A 13,775-nucleotide genomic window follows, 5' to 3' on the forward strand; every position below is an offset into this window, starting at 1 on the left:
CAATGCACATCTACGCTGCAAAGAAAGTGAAAGTATACTCATCATGTTTGCATATGTTGTGAGCCTGTCTTAAAAAATAAGGCCTTTCCTTATTTTATGTTCTATTATATTAAATTTCAGGGACACTGTTGTATTATTTAAGCTGAGATATGTATGTAACAGGTCTAATTATCTGTCACTTTGCAGCTTGAGTTGACTTGTTGCCATTCAAGTGAACTTCTATTGGTGATGTATTAATGTGCGTGCAGCATTTCATGTTGTATCTGGTTTAAGGAAAGCAAATTTTTCCAATGTTAGGTTGTTCAATCTACACCAATATATCATATTTTATAAAATGATGATCTAATTTGTATATAAAATCTTCATCTGCAAAGCAACTAATGACTATAGCTGTCAGATGAACAGTGGAGAAACGTGAACAGTGCCGACAGAGAGCATGTGCAGGCAGCAAACAGTCCCAGAGTACACAGAGATTATTAAAAATGCAGTAAAGGCTGGTAGATGACAAGTGGAAAAGAAGAGCACACAAAACATCGTACGAGGTAATGTGAGTCCACTTTAAGATGATTCATGTCATTTTAAAGTATGACTCATGGTGTTGTGGTGAATTAAAAGGTGACGGTACCAGGAAGTGTCTGAGTGCACTATGATGGAATGAAGGACCAGTGACCTTTATCACGGCACTGACTTCACTGGAATCTTGAATCTTCAACCCGGCAGCACAGAAGATGTGTACAATCACCACAGCTTCATGGTAGATGCCAAAGATTAGTGCCACCAATTCAGTTGAATGTGAAATATGGCCACGTTCGCTCCTTCTGTTCCTGAGTTACAGTGCTCAATAATGGCCAGAAAAGTGTTTTACGGAACATTATGACATCACAGTGAAGTTGACCTTTGGAATATAAAATGCCATCACTTCATCGTTTTATCCTATGAGACATTTGTGGAAAGTGACCTTTGACCATCAACGTCTAATTAGTTCATCCTTGAGTCCCAGCGAACGTTTGTGAAATTCCCTCAAGGTGTTCCTGAGATGTCGCATTCACAAGAATGGGACGTACATACAAACTACCCAGGAAAGTAATGCCTGCAGCCACAGATGTCACCAGCACCGAGGCATAAAAACAGCCCAAATAAAGTGAGGAAGGAAGACAAAAAGACTTCCTCCTGCCATCCTCTTGTATGACAATTAGCAAACCCACAGCGACTAAACTCTCAGATGTAACTGTAAAACAGACCAGGGGATATTATGACGTTCAGTAATGGACCAACCAAACCCTTCTAATGATTCCTTAAATGAGACTTTAAAAAATCATGCTCCTGAAAACAGAGAAACCAAAGTTACTTTATCAAAAACTTTATTAAACCCATTTCCTTTAACTGAAGTGCAGCATGAATGTGAAGAACCAATCAAAGACGTCCAGTTGTCAGTATGATGAGCTCCTAACAATAAGGTGGCAGAGATGTAAATAGATGTTTACAATGAGGGACATTTATATCAGAAAAGAAATCTGATCCTATTTTCTATTTTATGAATACTGACATCAATATGGTACAAATGTGAAAGTTCATGAGATTTGATATCTTTGGCAATGTTAGAGGAGTGGGGTGTGTGTGAAGTGCTCAATGAGCTCAAGAGCTCAAGAGAAAATGTAGAAATATTCTACTTTCTGCACTGTTTCAGCATCTTAGCTGTGCATCCGCTCTCATCTGGGCAGCTGCATTCACACGGAAAATGCACAAATACACTCACATTACTCAAAGGAAAGATGACGCACAGGTCTTTTCTTCATTACACATGTGGTGCCTTTGGCATGCTGTGCTCACACTCATCGTGTGCTGTGGCTCTAGACATAGCCGGTCGCTGTAGTCATTATCCACAAAGGTCCGGTCTGTAGCACCATTAAATGTCAGCCATAATTCAGTCAGGCTCGTGAAATGTCACCCATTTTCTACAACTTTTATGAACTGGATGATAAAGGGCAGTTGTACAGACCGTTCTACACTATTCAAACAGGCATACACCTGGTAATTAATCCCCATCTGCAGAGGCTATGCAGTGATACAGCCGGAGGTGAATGTTCGATTGTCCCGGCCAGTTTGTTTCAGGATAAAACCTATAAGGGTGGACACCGACTGTCTGGCTGACAGTGACAGAGGAAGACAGGCTCCTGGTAGACAGACAGGGTCAGGACATCTGTGAGACAGACGGCTTCCTCCTCCAACCCCTCCACATCTTTATCAGTTTCTTGGAGCTGTACGACACCGTCTTCCACAAGCCTGGAGGAAAGCAAGACAACCAGCGCACTGAACATTAACAACCACGTTAGAAGAACACCACGTCTGCCTTAAAACAGCTGTTAATGTTGCGATAATGGCAATATTCTCACTAGTTGACAATACCACTCTCATATCTGTGTAGTAGATATGAAGCTATGACTTAGCTTAGCACAAAGACTGATTGATATTGAGAGGATCCACCTTCCAGCACTGAACACCCCATAAAACCATAAATTGTCAGCCCATACTAACACGACCTGACAGTGTACAGTGTAGGATTTTGCCAAAACATCCAACAAAGAAGAAGAGCGCCTACCAGCTGTAGCAATGCCTTTGATGCTCTGTGTTATACTGGAGGATTTCACAATGGATGAAATACCTGAGGAGGAACAAAAACAGGCAGATAAACAAAAAATGATATCACTCTGCTTTAGAAGCCACAATTTTACTTAACACAGTTTTTCCTAAAGTATCAGTGGATGGAATGAATTTGGAAGAATGATGTATTTCAGAAATTAAAAAGGACATTTACTGGCCTAAAATCTGAAAATACAATCATTTTGATGAAGCCAAGAGTGATGATGCGTCTTGGAGCTGAGGGGCCTTGGGTGCCGTGGGACCACATGTTTTTTTGATTGACTACTTGTTTATAGTCTTGTTAGTGTTGGTTCATTGGATTCCGCGTTATTCATTTCTAACATAATCCGAACCTTATTTAATATTCACCCCACATGATGACGGCTTTGATCTGTACATGCGCTCTTCATCAGATGAGTTCATTTTAATGAAATATCTGGAAGAGATAACTTCCTCCTTCCATCTATCATATTTACATATTCTACAGCAGAGCGCCTTCTCCCCTGTTCTACATCCCTCTGCTCATCGTTTAGTCCGAACCTTGCTGTACAACAGCTCCACAGTCTGGGTCCTGAGCAACCTGCAGCAGGATCTCCTCCACGTCTCGGTTTTTCCCCGGGGGATCGACCAGCTTTGTGATCTTCTGCTGCAGGGTCCGAGGCAACACCATCAGCTGGATAAACTGGCCCTCTGGGCTTTTGTCCACCTGCAGGCACACGAACACAAGAACGAATGAAGAGAGATACAAACAAACTGACCATCACATCCACACGTCTCATCTGAGTAGTACACTGTTAATGCAGCTCGACACAATAACAACACAATGTTTTGTATTGAACCTTCTCATCTACGACACAGTAAAGACACAATTTATAGCATTTATGTCTATAAAATTCTGCACATTTTGAACCCAGATTATATGTAAACATGGTTAATGAACACACACCATCATTCATATCATATAGAGCCTGCTGCTGATGTCATGTCATCAGACACTGGCTGGGTTCACATTTATAGACCAACTGATACTGGATTTTCATGAGGCATTTAGTATTATAATGGTTGTATCTACTAATAGGATATCAGTAATTAAGATTTTAACATTCTGATGACAATATATTGGGCAGTATTCATAAATGTAACATAAAAACATAACTGTTTTTGAAGAGAATACCTCTTCAAAAAGATTGTTTTTAAAGAATTTCCACACCTGACAGGGACATTAACAGCTGAAAAATAAACTTAACAGCATCAGTCTGGAGGTGGTTCAGGTCTGTGTGACCTACCGAACTGTCCAATGACGTGCAAGGGCACAGGGGTATTTTCCACATGCAGGACACACAGAGCACAATTGCCCAAAAAAACTGCTCACTGCAAAATGTGTTACTCACAAAGAAACACTCCTAACCACTTATAAACATGTTATTCCAGGACGGTGTGGCATGTACCCTCCCTGTGCTATGACAGGGAGTGGTGTTAACGAATAATAACAAAGGGAAAATGAAACCTGACAATAGCGAGGCGTATGTATTCACACCATTCAGGGTGTAAACAGACATATACACACACGTTTTTCATGTTGCACTTGTTAATACTGCATGAAAAGCAAGAAACAGGGCAGAGTGCCAAGTTCAGTCACACCCCATTAAAGTTTACTACCAAGGCTGTGAGGACACCCTGTACTATTCAGGCTTTGTCTCGGAAAAGAAGGAGACGTATGGACATCTTTTAGTACATTTTAAGGCAGTTGTGGCTTGTCCATATTTATGTGGAAATATTTCTAGAACAATTTTTCTTTTCGAGGTATCAGAGACTCAGTTCATCCACAAGCATTCACATGTTAACAGGCAAAACTGTAGAAACAACAAGAAATGTACTGCCCTCATACTGAGATAATTAAAGTAGGTGTGTGTTCTGCGCATTTTGAGTGTGCTCCATGTTTTACCTCCAGTTTTCCTTGCTGAGGTTTGTAGACTACTTGAGGGCAGTCCCGCAGGATGTTGCTGTACAGAATCCGGAAGTGCTCAATGTTGTCTTTGACGATATTGGAAACCTTGGATTTATCTTCTCCGATCACCATTCGAAAATCCCCTTCTCACACACACACACACACACACACACACACACACACACACACACACACACACACACACACACACACACACACACAAAACATGTTCCATTTAGTGTAATACATTTACTATATCTGCCTTTCAGTCTGCACAGTCTTACTATGGAGGCATTTGTAGGATCAACACAAAGCAGAACATTAAATTCAGCTGCTTCAATTTCACGTCGCTACATCTGATCACATTAGCCAGATGACTTCTGTGTCTTCAGCTCCAGAACCATCAGTCTGATTTACTTAAGACTCACTAATACACCAAACAACTAACCCTAAAAGCTGATGAGAGATGGATTATACATAACATTCAGCATGCTGGATTAGAATTCAAAGCTTTTGAGCCACACAGGCCTGAGATTATTACAAAGAAAACCACTAACTTGGATATCATTCACTCTGCTGTCTCTGAATAATAACAACAAGAAGTGTGAGTGTGTGAGTGTCTGTGCGTGTCTGTGCATGTGTGTGTGAGAAAGAGAGAGAGAGAGAGAGAGAGAGAGAGAGAGAGAGAGAGTTAGAGAGAGACAGACCAAAGGGCAAATTATTCGCTTATCTACATCTGCATTAATGTTATAAAAGTGTGTGTTGTTGTGTGAGGTAGTTACCAGCATAAGAAAGACCGGCTATCTGCAGGAAGAGGTCTTCCTCAGTGAAGCTCTCCGGCAGCATGAGGAAGGAGGCTGTCACGGCACTCTTCAGGTTGGCCACCAAAGCAGCACGGAGCTTTGCATTCTCATTCTGCACGAGCATCTTCACCTGCATGGGAACACATGCACGCACATCAGCATGGATGCAAACATTTTTGCACATATATTTTAGCTACGAGACTGAAAAATGCCTTGCACTGTTTCAACATATTTTAGATAACTTTGTGAAAAGCTAGGAAAACAATAAATCGAATAAATAATGCAATAATTAATTGCAGAATCATGACACTGACTGGTTTGTGAAGGCGTCCAGCAACATACATGGTCTTCCAGTGCATCAGGTCATCAATCAGAGACTCTGTACTAATCACGCCATATTTGATTATCTGAGAAGAAGAGGAAAAGGTTAAGGTTAATAAAGTCTAGCCAGATGAAAAGAATAAAATACATTTAGGTAAAGTCTCAAGAGCCGGATATATAATTTACTGACATGCATGATTTAAAGAGAGTCCTTACAGCCTCAGAACCAACAGCAATCTTACATTACTTCTGCCAACAGCGATTATTGTTGTTCAACACAAAAACTACAATTGGACAGCTCCAGGAAGAAACAACAACAACAACAACAACAACAACAACAACAACAACAAAACTAGCGGACTCAGGTTAGTGTGGAAAAAAAGATGCTAAAACATAAAAACTCTGTTCACCCTCTCATCCACAGGTACCAGTGTGTTGTAGTACACTGAAGCCCCGTGTTCATTTTGTATGGAGCTGATCGTCGTTGGCCCCAGCAGCTTGAGGATGGAGTAGTGTTTGCGATTCTGCAGCAAATTCATGGTGTGCCAGGTCACTGGGTCGTCCACCGCAATCACAAAGTCCAGCATATTCTTCTGTATGTATTAGAGAATAATTCCATACTGTTTTTTTTAACAATATTTAATGCAATCACATTGTGTTGATATGACAAAATCATGTTAATCAAGTTCTATTGTCCAAAATTGACCATTTGTCTGATTTTATTTACTCAAGTGTGCAGTCTAGACCGTTGCAGTGTCAGTGCAACGATGTTGTACAGTTGACTTTATGTTTAAGGACAGGAGCAGAGTCTGGAAACTCGTAGGACAGGTAAGACTAACCTCCATTTGACCTTGGTTGGTCCCGTGTTGTTTGAAAACGCCAGATCCATAGGCAAAAGCTAAACTGATATCCTGGGGAAACTGAGACAAAATCCGCCTGTAGAGCACACCGGTGTTGTGCAAAGCTGGAAGAGTCATTTTGAACTAGCTAGGATAGCTTTCCAGGAACACGAGCTAGTTTATTAGCGGGTTAACCGACTAAATAACGTATAAAACGACGTTACGCCCCCACACAGTGAGAGATACATTTCAAACTGAGGCTCTCAATGCCACTAAACACGACAACAGCCTCTGAATAGCACCAAATTGATCAGTTTTATCGTTTAACTACCTCCATCAGGTCAGTTTGTGTCAGCTGTGTGCTTGACAGTCGATTAAAATATACGTCACGGAATGTGTTGCTAGAGGCTCACGGGAAATGGAGTCAGAGATGGAATGTAAGCAATGTCAGCCGTTAAACTACCGGTGAAAGGCTAAAGAAGGACGACTGGAGGAGGACATTTGCATAAAGCCGCCAGTATGACTGAACACATTCTTGAAATGTAAGCTGAGCAACACAATGTTGCATTTTAACACCTGGGGGAAAAAAAACAAAAACATTTTAACAGCTCTAGGTTTAGCCAGCAGAGGGTGGTTTTCGACCAAGTTTAGCTAGGTAGCAATGAGGTAATCGTGATTTGTATGGATAAGTGTGTGTGTGTGTGCGTGTGCGTGTGTGTCTGCCATACTTGCAACATCAAGTATCTGCTGTTTAATACGTATGACAGTGCTATCAAAAGAGAAATTAAAAATATATATATATATATGAAGTTAACATGAAGACATACATACCTTTGACTTCATTTAAAATCCCTGTAAATTTCCTCAATACCGAAAAAACATGTTTATTTCCATCTATTTTGCCTCAATGCATTCATATTTTAAGTTTTTAAATGGTAATTGTAATAATATTTGAATACACACTGTCATGTTTAGCTGTATAGCTGCAGGTGAAGTGCTAACCTGAATAATCATAAAAGCATTTTTTATTTGTTTTGTTTTGTGACAATAGAATAGACTCAATAAAAGTCAGGGCTGATCATTCATTTAGCTTTGTTTAATTTTTGTATTGCATTACACATCTTGTAAAATCTATGAGAATTGAATCATCCTGGGGCCAGATAGGATCCAGACCTTCAGCTTTTGCAGCAGTGTTTTCAGCTTGAACACCTGTGAGAGCAAAGCAAATACTGCTTTTAAACCTGACGTGAAAAGAGACCACATTTTCCTGTTTTTGACAGCTAAATTTAACCTTGACTGTGAGATTCATGTTAAAATACTGCAGCAGTAAAAGCCAAAGTGGCTGGTGAGGCCATCATCAGTCTTCACCCTGCATTAGTCACTAGTCTCATTTGCTCCATGCTCATCTATTTGAATGAATTAATATTGAATGTTGATTCATGACAATTAGCGATATGTCTGCTGCTCATGATGGGATGTTCAAATATTATCTTCTCTGTAATTGCCGTGAGCCATCTTTTCAGCCACATGAATATTGAGAAGGTCACTAAATCCTGACTAACAAGCTCACTCTCTCTGTGCCTTCATTCAGGAACAGTGAAGCACCAGGAGGAGTAAAAAGGTATTTTTCCACTTGTTCATCCTATCCTACATCTTATACACATTATATAAATGCTTGTGATCATGCCCCCAGAGATGTTCATTAGTCCATATATGCCTTCTGCCAGCCTCCAACATTTCTTTCTGCCTGTTTTATTATCAGTGTTGCTACCTTTGTAATCTATAAACTCATACCCACAGGATTCATTCTGTTATGTGTAAGTAAGCGCAGGCTCTGTGGTTTTCATGAAGTAACCTGTTGATGGTGTTAGTTCTGATTTACTCTCCACTAACTCCTGAGGCAAATATTAAGATTAAGATTTACTTTTATTGATCACTGCACACACATGCTACAGGGAGGAGACTGCACACACGCCATGCTTCGTGAAATTATTTTCTCCGCGTTTGACCCATCCTCAGTCCATCATTCCTCCGCGGCAGACCAGGAGCGGTGGGCTGCCAGCTGCCAGCCGATGCTGGTGCCCGCGCCCGGGGACCCATCCTTTTTTCGTCACCGTCGGTCAGGCGGTGATCTTCTTGCATGTTTTTAGTGGGGGTTATTTAAGGATGAACATGCAAACTCCACACAGAAAGGCCCCCTTTTTCCTGAAGACATGGTGGACACGCCACTAGCACCCACAGCGGGATTCGAACCAAGGACCTTCTAGCTGTGAGGCGACAGTGTTACCACTTGTGCCACCGTGCTACCCTTATCTGAGTCTTCTTGACGATGTCTGAGGCTTTAGTGACTGCTTGTCGTTGAATTTGTGTCAGCCATCCAGTGCTGGGCAGGGACCACATAGCAGGTTAAAACAAGATTGATAAGGCCTCAATCAAAGTAAAGGTGCAGGCTGTAAATCCAAAACAAGAAGCTGAAAGACAGTAAAATACTCCATAGGCTGAGGTTGACTGCAGAATTGGGTGATAATTCTCTGTGGGTTCATCTCTATGAACAACACTATTTTTACCTTAAGTGCATTTTTAGACGTGCAAAACACTGATATATCATAACCATTTAAGTTGACATCATTTATTTGGAGTCATGTTTTTGGTCCGATATCCACTCTGTTTTAGTCTTCTTCTTGGTCTCCACCAGCTCCTGAGGGAAATATCTGCCTCTTTATCTTGTAAATGCTCCACTATGTTCACCAGCTAGTCACCAGCTGTGTCTGCTGGTTAGTGCTGAACAGGGTGTGTACAGTGTCTTTTTTTCATTGCAAACAGCTGCCTGCTGCAGCCTAATATGATGTTATGAGAGTGGCGAGAATGACCAACAGTTGTTGGCTAAACAATGAGCTGAAACTCGTTATAGAGCTTCATAAAACTGAGAGGAGGCGCAGATTTGGGTGATAATTCTCTGTTGGTTCATGGGATATGAGCGACCGCTTTGCATCACCGAGTTGTTTTCATTTTGTCATTTGGCACATTGTTATTAGAAAAATATAAATTATAGCCACGTTAAGGAGCCTACACATTATATACAATTGTACATGATTAAGGAAAAAAAAATGAAGGACTGAAATATTCATGTTCAGTGTTGCTAATGATTTAGCACAGGGGGTAGTGGGCTCAACCCATCAAGTGAGGCAAAGAAGAAGAATATTATTATTAATTTCACAGCTTTTCTAGTCTTTAAATCAGAGTCCACCGCTCGTCTACTGTTGTAGAGCTTGTGAAGCAACAATAAACTGGTTTCAAGCAAGCGGACAGGAAAAAAAGGCACAAAGGAACAAACCAGAGCGAGAATCCTTCCATCACACCTCAATCTTTCCTCACTGCGTCTGTGTGGGCCAGTGTGAAAATGGCTGAAGTGATCAGAAAGAAAGCGAAGGCTGTCTTTGGAACTTTTTGTCTGGAACAAGAACAGCTAATTAAAGTGAATCGATGTTTGTGGCGATTGCACATTGATTTTCCAATTTGAATTGATTTGAGCAATGTTTTTATCCTGTGTATTAGTCTGACAGTGGCACATGATTTACAGCTTACAGCACGGCTCCTTGACTTTGAGTGGCCGCCTGGAGGAACAATTAATTTGAACATCTACAGCTGTGATAGGTTGACTGGCAAAGACCCAGACTGCAGTCAAGCCTGGAGTTAAGTGTTGCTGTTGAAATCTAAATATCTGTCAGTTTCTTATTTCACATGGGCAACAGCAAGCACATTATAATAAAACTGCAAGGAGAGGAATACCGATCATGGCAGCAGCTCACCTGATAGTAATATCCAGCTTGCACACACACACACACACACACACACACACACACACACACACACACACACACACACACACACACACACACACACATATCTTGCTACTAGCTAGGAGAATCTTTTCAGCTTTTGCACGCCTGTTGCCATGGAGATTGCCATTGCTGCCCATGCCTTGTGAAGGAACATCAAAAGAAAATGCACCATTAAGCACACAAACACACTGTAGATGATGCACAGCTGCTCTGCCCCCCCCCCCAAACAAACAGATGCAGCCACTTTTATCTTACTCCACTGAAGGGTTACAGTGTCACAGAGCAGGGAATAAGTTCATCATTTACATAATATGGGAGACGGAGGCAAGTGGAAGCTGAGCTAAAACACACATTTGAGGTAAAAACTGAAAACTGACTGACGATGTTAATATTAACAGGGCGCTTCAGTCTCCCAACAATTTTAGTTTCACTTGATTTGTAATAGTACAAATGCTTAAATGTTATGGATTAAAACATAACATACAGTAGGTAAAGAGTGTGTGTTTTAGTGGTGCAGTGATAAGGGCACTTCATAGAAATTACCCTAAAATCAATATGTGATTTCATGCTGGATTGTTGCAGGTACATTCATTGATTAGTTGTTTTTAGAACACACACACATGCACACAAACTCGTTTGCACGGCTATCCTTGTTAGGACATTGACAGTCTAACCCAAACCTTAACCCTGACCAGGACTTCAGAAAGAGTATATGTCAGAAAGGATTATTAAATAATCACATTCTGCTAAGTTTATGTTTTACGCAGCATCCCAGCTCTTTTTGATTGGGGGAATGAGGGTTGGAAGGGACTGCTATTACAAATTGTTGGTTAAAATTGTCTATATTTAATACTGTACTCCAAGTAGTTGGTTCACCACGTTGTTTTCCATATGTGCCGTTTTCTGTAATCAGTTAATTTATTCATGGAGACTGGAGAACAGTCAGGGCGTAAGTTTTCTTAATTGTATGGAAATGCGCTGGCGGCATTTTAAAGCACATAGTGATAAAGCCATCGAACGGTGGGTGGGTGAGTAAATGTTATTACATACAGTAAGAGAGTGTAATGCTTCAGTGTTCATATGGTTTTGATCCCGTTGTACATCCAACAAACCCTGTGTAATATGCTGTTACATTTAAGCCTTCAGTGGTCTGCTCGCTGTCTTGCCTGCTGAAAGCTTTGCTGTAACTGCTGCTGTTCATTTCATAAGCCTCACCTCCATCCCAGCATCCACCTGTAGGACTGCTCAAAAGTTATTATGGTTTCCCCCCAATCCCTGCTGAACTTTTTCTGTCACTGTTGTGAATGACAGGGTCAGTAGAGTAGTAGTAGTAGTAGTAGTATTCTGCTTTCATATAATATTGTTTAATGCTATGTTAGAAGTGGTGATAATGCATGCACATGTTGCTAAATCGCTGTATCTGCCTTTCTTTGCTTGTGTTGCTCATCAACTGCTCATCAGCCAACATCATTACTGTAGTGCTTTCATTGTTGTGCTTCCCAAGCCAACTTCTCTTCTACTTGTTGCCATGGCAGTTTTGAATCTTGAATTTTGCGTTGTGCCTAAAAATACACAGTACGACAGGGTCACATCGCAAGAATATCAGCATCTTCAGCGAGTATGTTTTTCTGTGTGTGCGTGTGTGTGTGTGTGGCGAGCGCAGATCTGGGTAAATGGTGTTTTGGGGGATTTGCTGCAGATATCTGAGTCGTGTGTGGGTGTTTTAATCTTGTAGCTCCATCCATCCACACAGCACTGTTAAAGTTCATTCAGACACCGATCGTTTATAATAGCACGAATGTGTCTACATTGTTCCCTCAAAGTGGTTTCAAAGGCTAGGACAGACATTTTAATTTACGCTGTTTGTTTCCGAGTCATGGCATCAAGGCTCATGTCTTATGCAGGAGGCACAGTGAAATGACTCCTGTGAAGGTCTACCATTGTAAGACCTTGTGTAAAGACAGGACATCTTTATAATAGCATAGCCCCATAATAACCCTCTAGTTTCCTGGGTTGAGCCCCCTGTGTTTTCAATTAACCTGCCAGTGCAAAAGACATCACTCCCTGCAAGGCAAACTTCTACTTATTCACTTTTATGCTTCAGTATTCACTGTCCCATTACATTTAATCGTCAAAAAGCCATTTATCAACTGAATGAAACTTGGATTGAGTTGAGATTTAATTGAACATGATAATCCATTAAAATTTTGGAAGCTGCAGCTCTATACAGGCCCTACTGGAGTTGTAGCATGTCTTACATCATGTCATGAACACCTACCATCGATGCCAGATGTTCACAGAGCTCAATGGTTAAGATTTTTCATGGATTATCGAAATTGAGCCAGTGAAGCCACGTGAGGTTTTACTCTGGCATATTCACCCACACACGTTTGGATATCTGCAGTAAATCCCCCAAAGCGGCATTTAACTATGACCGTGCACACCTCGCAGGCACAAGCAGATACACACACACACTCACCACACACACTCACACACAAACACAGCCACCCACACACACACATATCAACGGTAAAAATCACGGAACATGTAAATACCCCCTAATGAAGATAGTGTTTTATATTCTAGAATTCATCATCTCTTGATGAAGAATTACATGAATTTTTTTTTTTATTACTGAATGAATGATCAGTTTCATTCATTGGGGCAAAATCATGAATAAAATTGCCCACACCTTCATTCAAAATTTTGTGTGTGCGTGCATGCTGGCCTTAACGATGATGACACTTCAAACAGAGAGAGAGCTGGATGCAGCAGCGCTGGCTGTGTTTGTATATCAGCATCTGTGTTTTTGTGTACATGCCAGTGTGTGTGTGAGTGTATGTGTGCAAGGATGTGTGTGCACGCACATGTGAGTTTGAGATAGATGAATGATGCTCCTGGCATTGTGGATCTGCTGTTTGCGTATCCTGACCGTGTTTCCTCCAGCGCAGCAGCACGATGCTGATCACATCATATCATGCTCTCATACTTAACAACACGCACTCACATGAAACATGTTGGGGGGCCATAATCCTTTTCAGTCAGGGTACCTCTTTTTCAAAGGACGTGATGGTTAAATTATTACTTATGCCGCAAATGCTGGAGTGTGTTCTTTTAAATGGTAGGACTCTTTCTAATGCACAAATTGCTGCTGTTTAATCCTTGACTCCGTCGTCTGCATAATTTCATGCACACACGTATTATATAATGGCGTTTGGAAAATGTGTATGTGTGTCATGAAACATGTAGGCCAGGATGAGCTTAGCATGTCGCTACAGTTCACACTGCAGCTCTGTGACTCATTCTGGCTCTCTTCTGGTCGACTAAACACAGCACCCCCCCCCCCCCCCCCGGACTTGACTCATCGTGACTTGCTACAAAT

The 13,775-nt window shown here is 41.2% G+C and overlaps 1 protein-coding gene across 2 annotated transcripts; it reads right to left on the minus strand.

The window, feature by feature from the left end:
* Positions 1 to 1,346: 1,346 nt before the first annotated feature.
* On the minus strand, positions 1,347 to 6,930 carry tamm41 (TAM41 mitochondrial translocator assembly and maintenance homolog). Of its 2 annotated transcripts, XM_070958586.1 has the most exons (8): positions 6,552 to 6,930; positions 6,123 to 6,305; positions 5,706 to 5,798; positions 5,371 to 5,521; positions 4,586 to 4,731; positions 3,181 to 3,346; positions 2,600 to 2,662; positions 1,347 to 2,283 (listed from the first exon to the last, which is right to left on the minus strand). In XM_070958586.1, exons 1-8 carry the CDS (start codon positions 6,687 to 6,689, stop codon positions 2,192 to 2,194), a joined length of 1,032 nt encoding a protein of 343 aa, XP_070814687.1. In that variant the 5' UTR covers positions 6,690 to 6,930; the 3' UTR covers positions 1,347 to 2,191. The 2 variants fall into 2 exon arrangements, with proteins under 2 accessions (XP_070814687.1, XP_070814688.1); XM_070958587.1 differs by lacking the exon at positions 6,552 to 6,930 and having other exon boundaries at positions 5,734 to 5,798; positions 6,123 to 6,148.
* Between the last annotated feature and the right edge of the window lie 6,845 nt (positions 6,931 to 13,775).

Source organism: Chaetodon trifascialis, chromosome 3 (assembly GCF_039877785.1).
Source record: "Chaetodon trifascialis isolate fChaTrf1 chromosome 3, fChaTrf1.hap1, whole genome shotgun sequence".
Taxonomy (NCBI): domain Eukaryota; kingdom Metazoa; phylum Chordata; class Actinopteri; order Chaetodontiformes; family Chaetodontidae; genus Chaetodon; species Chaetodon trifascialis.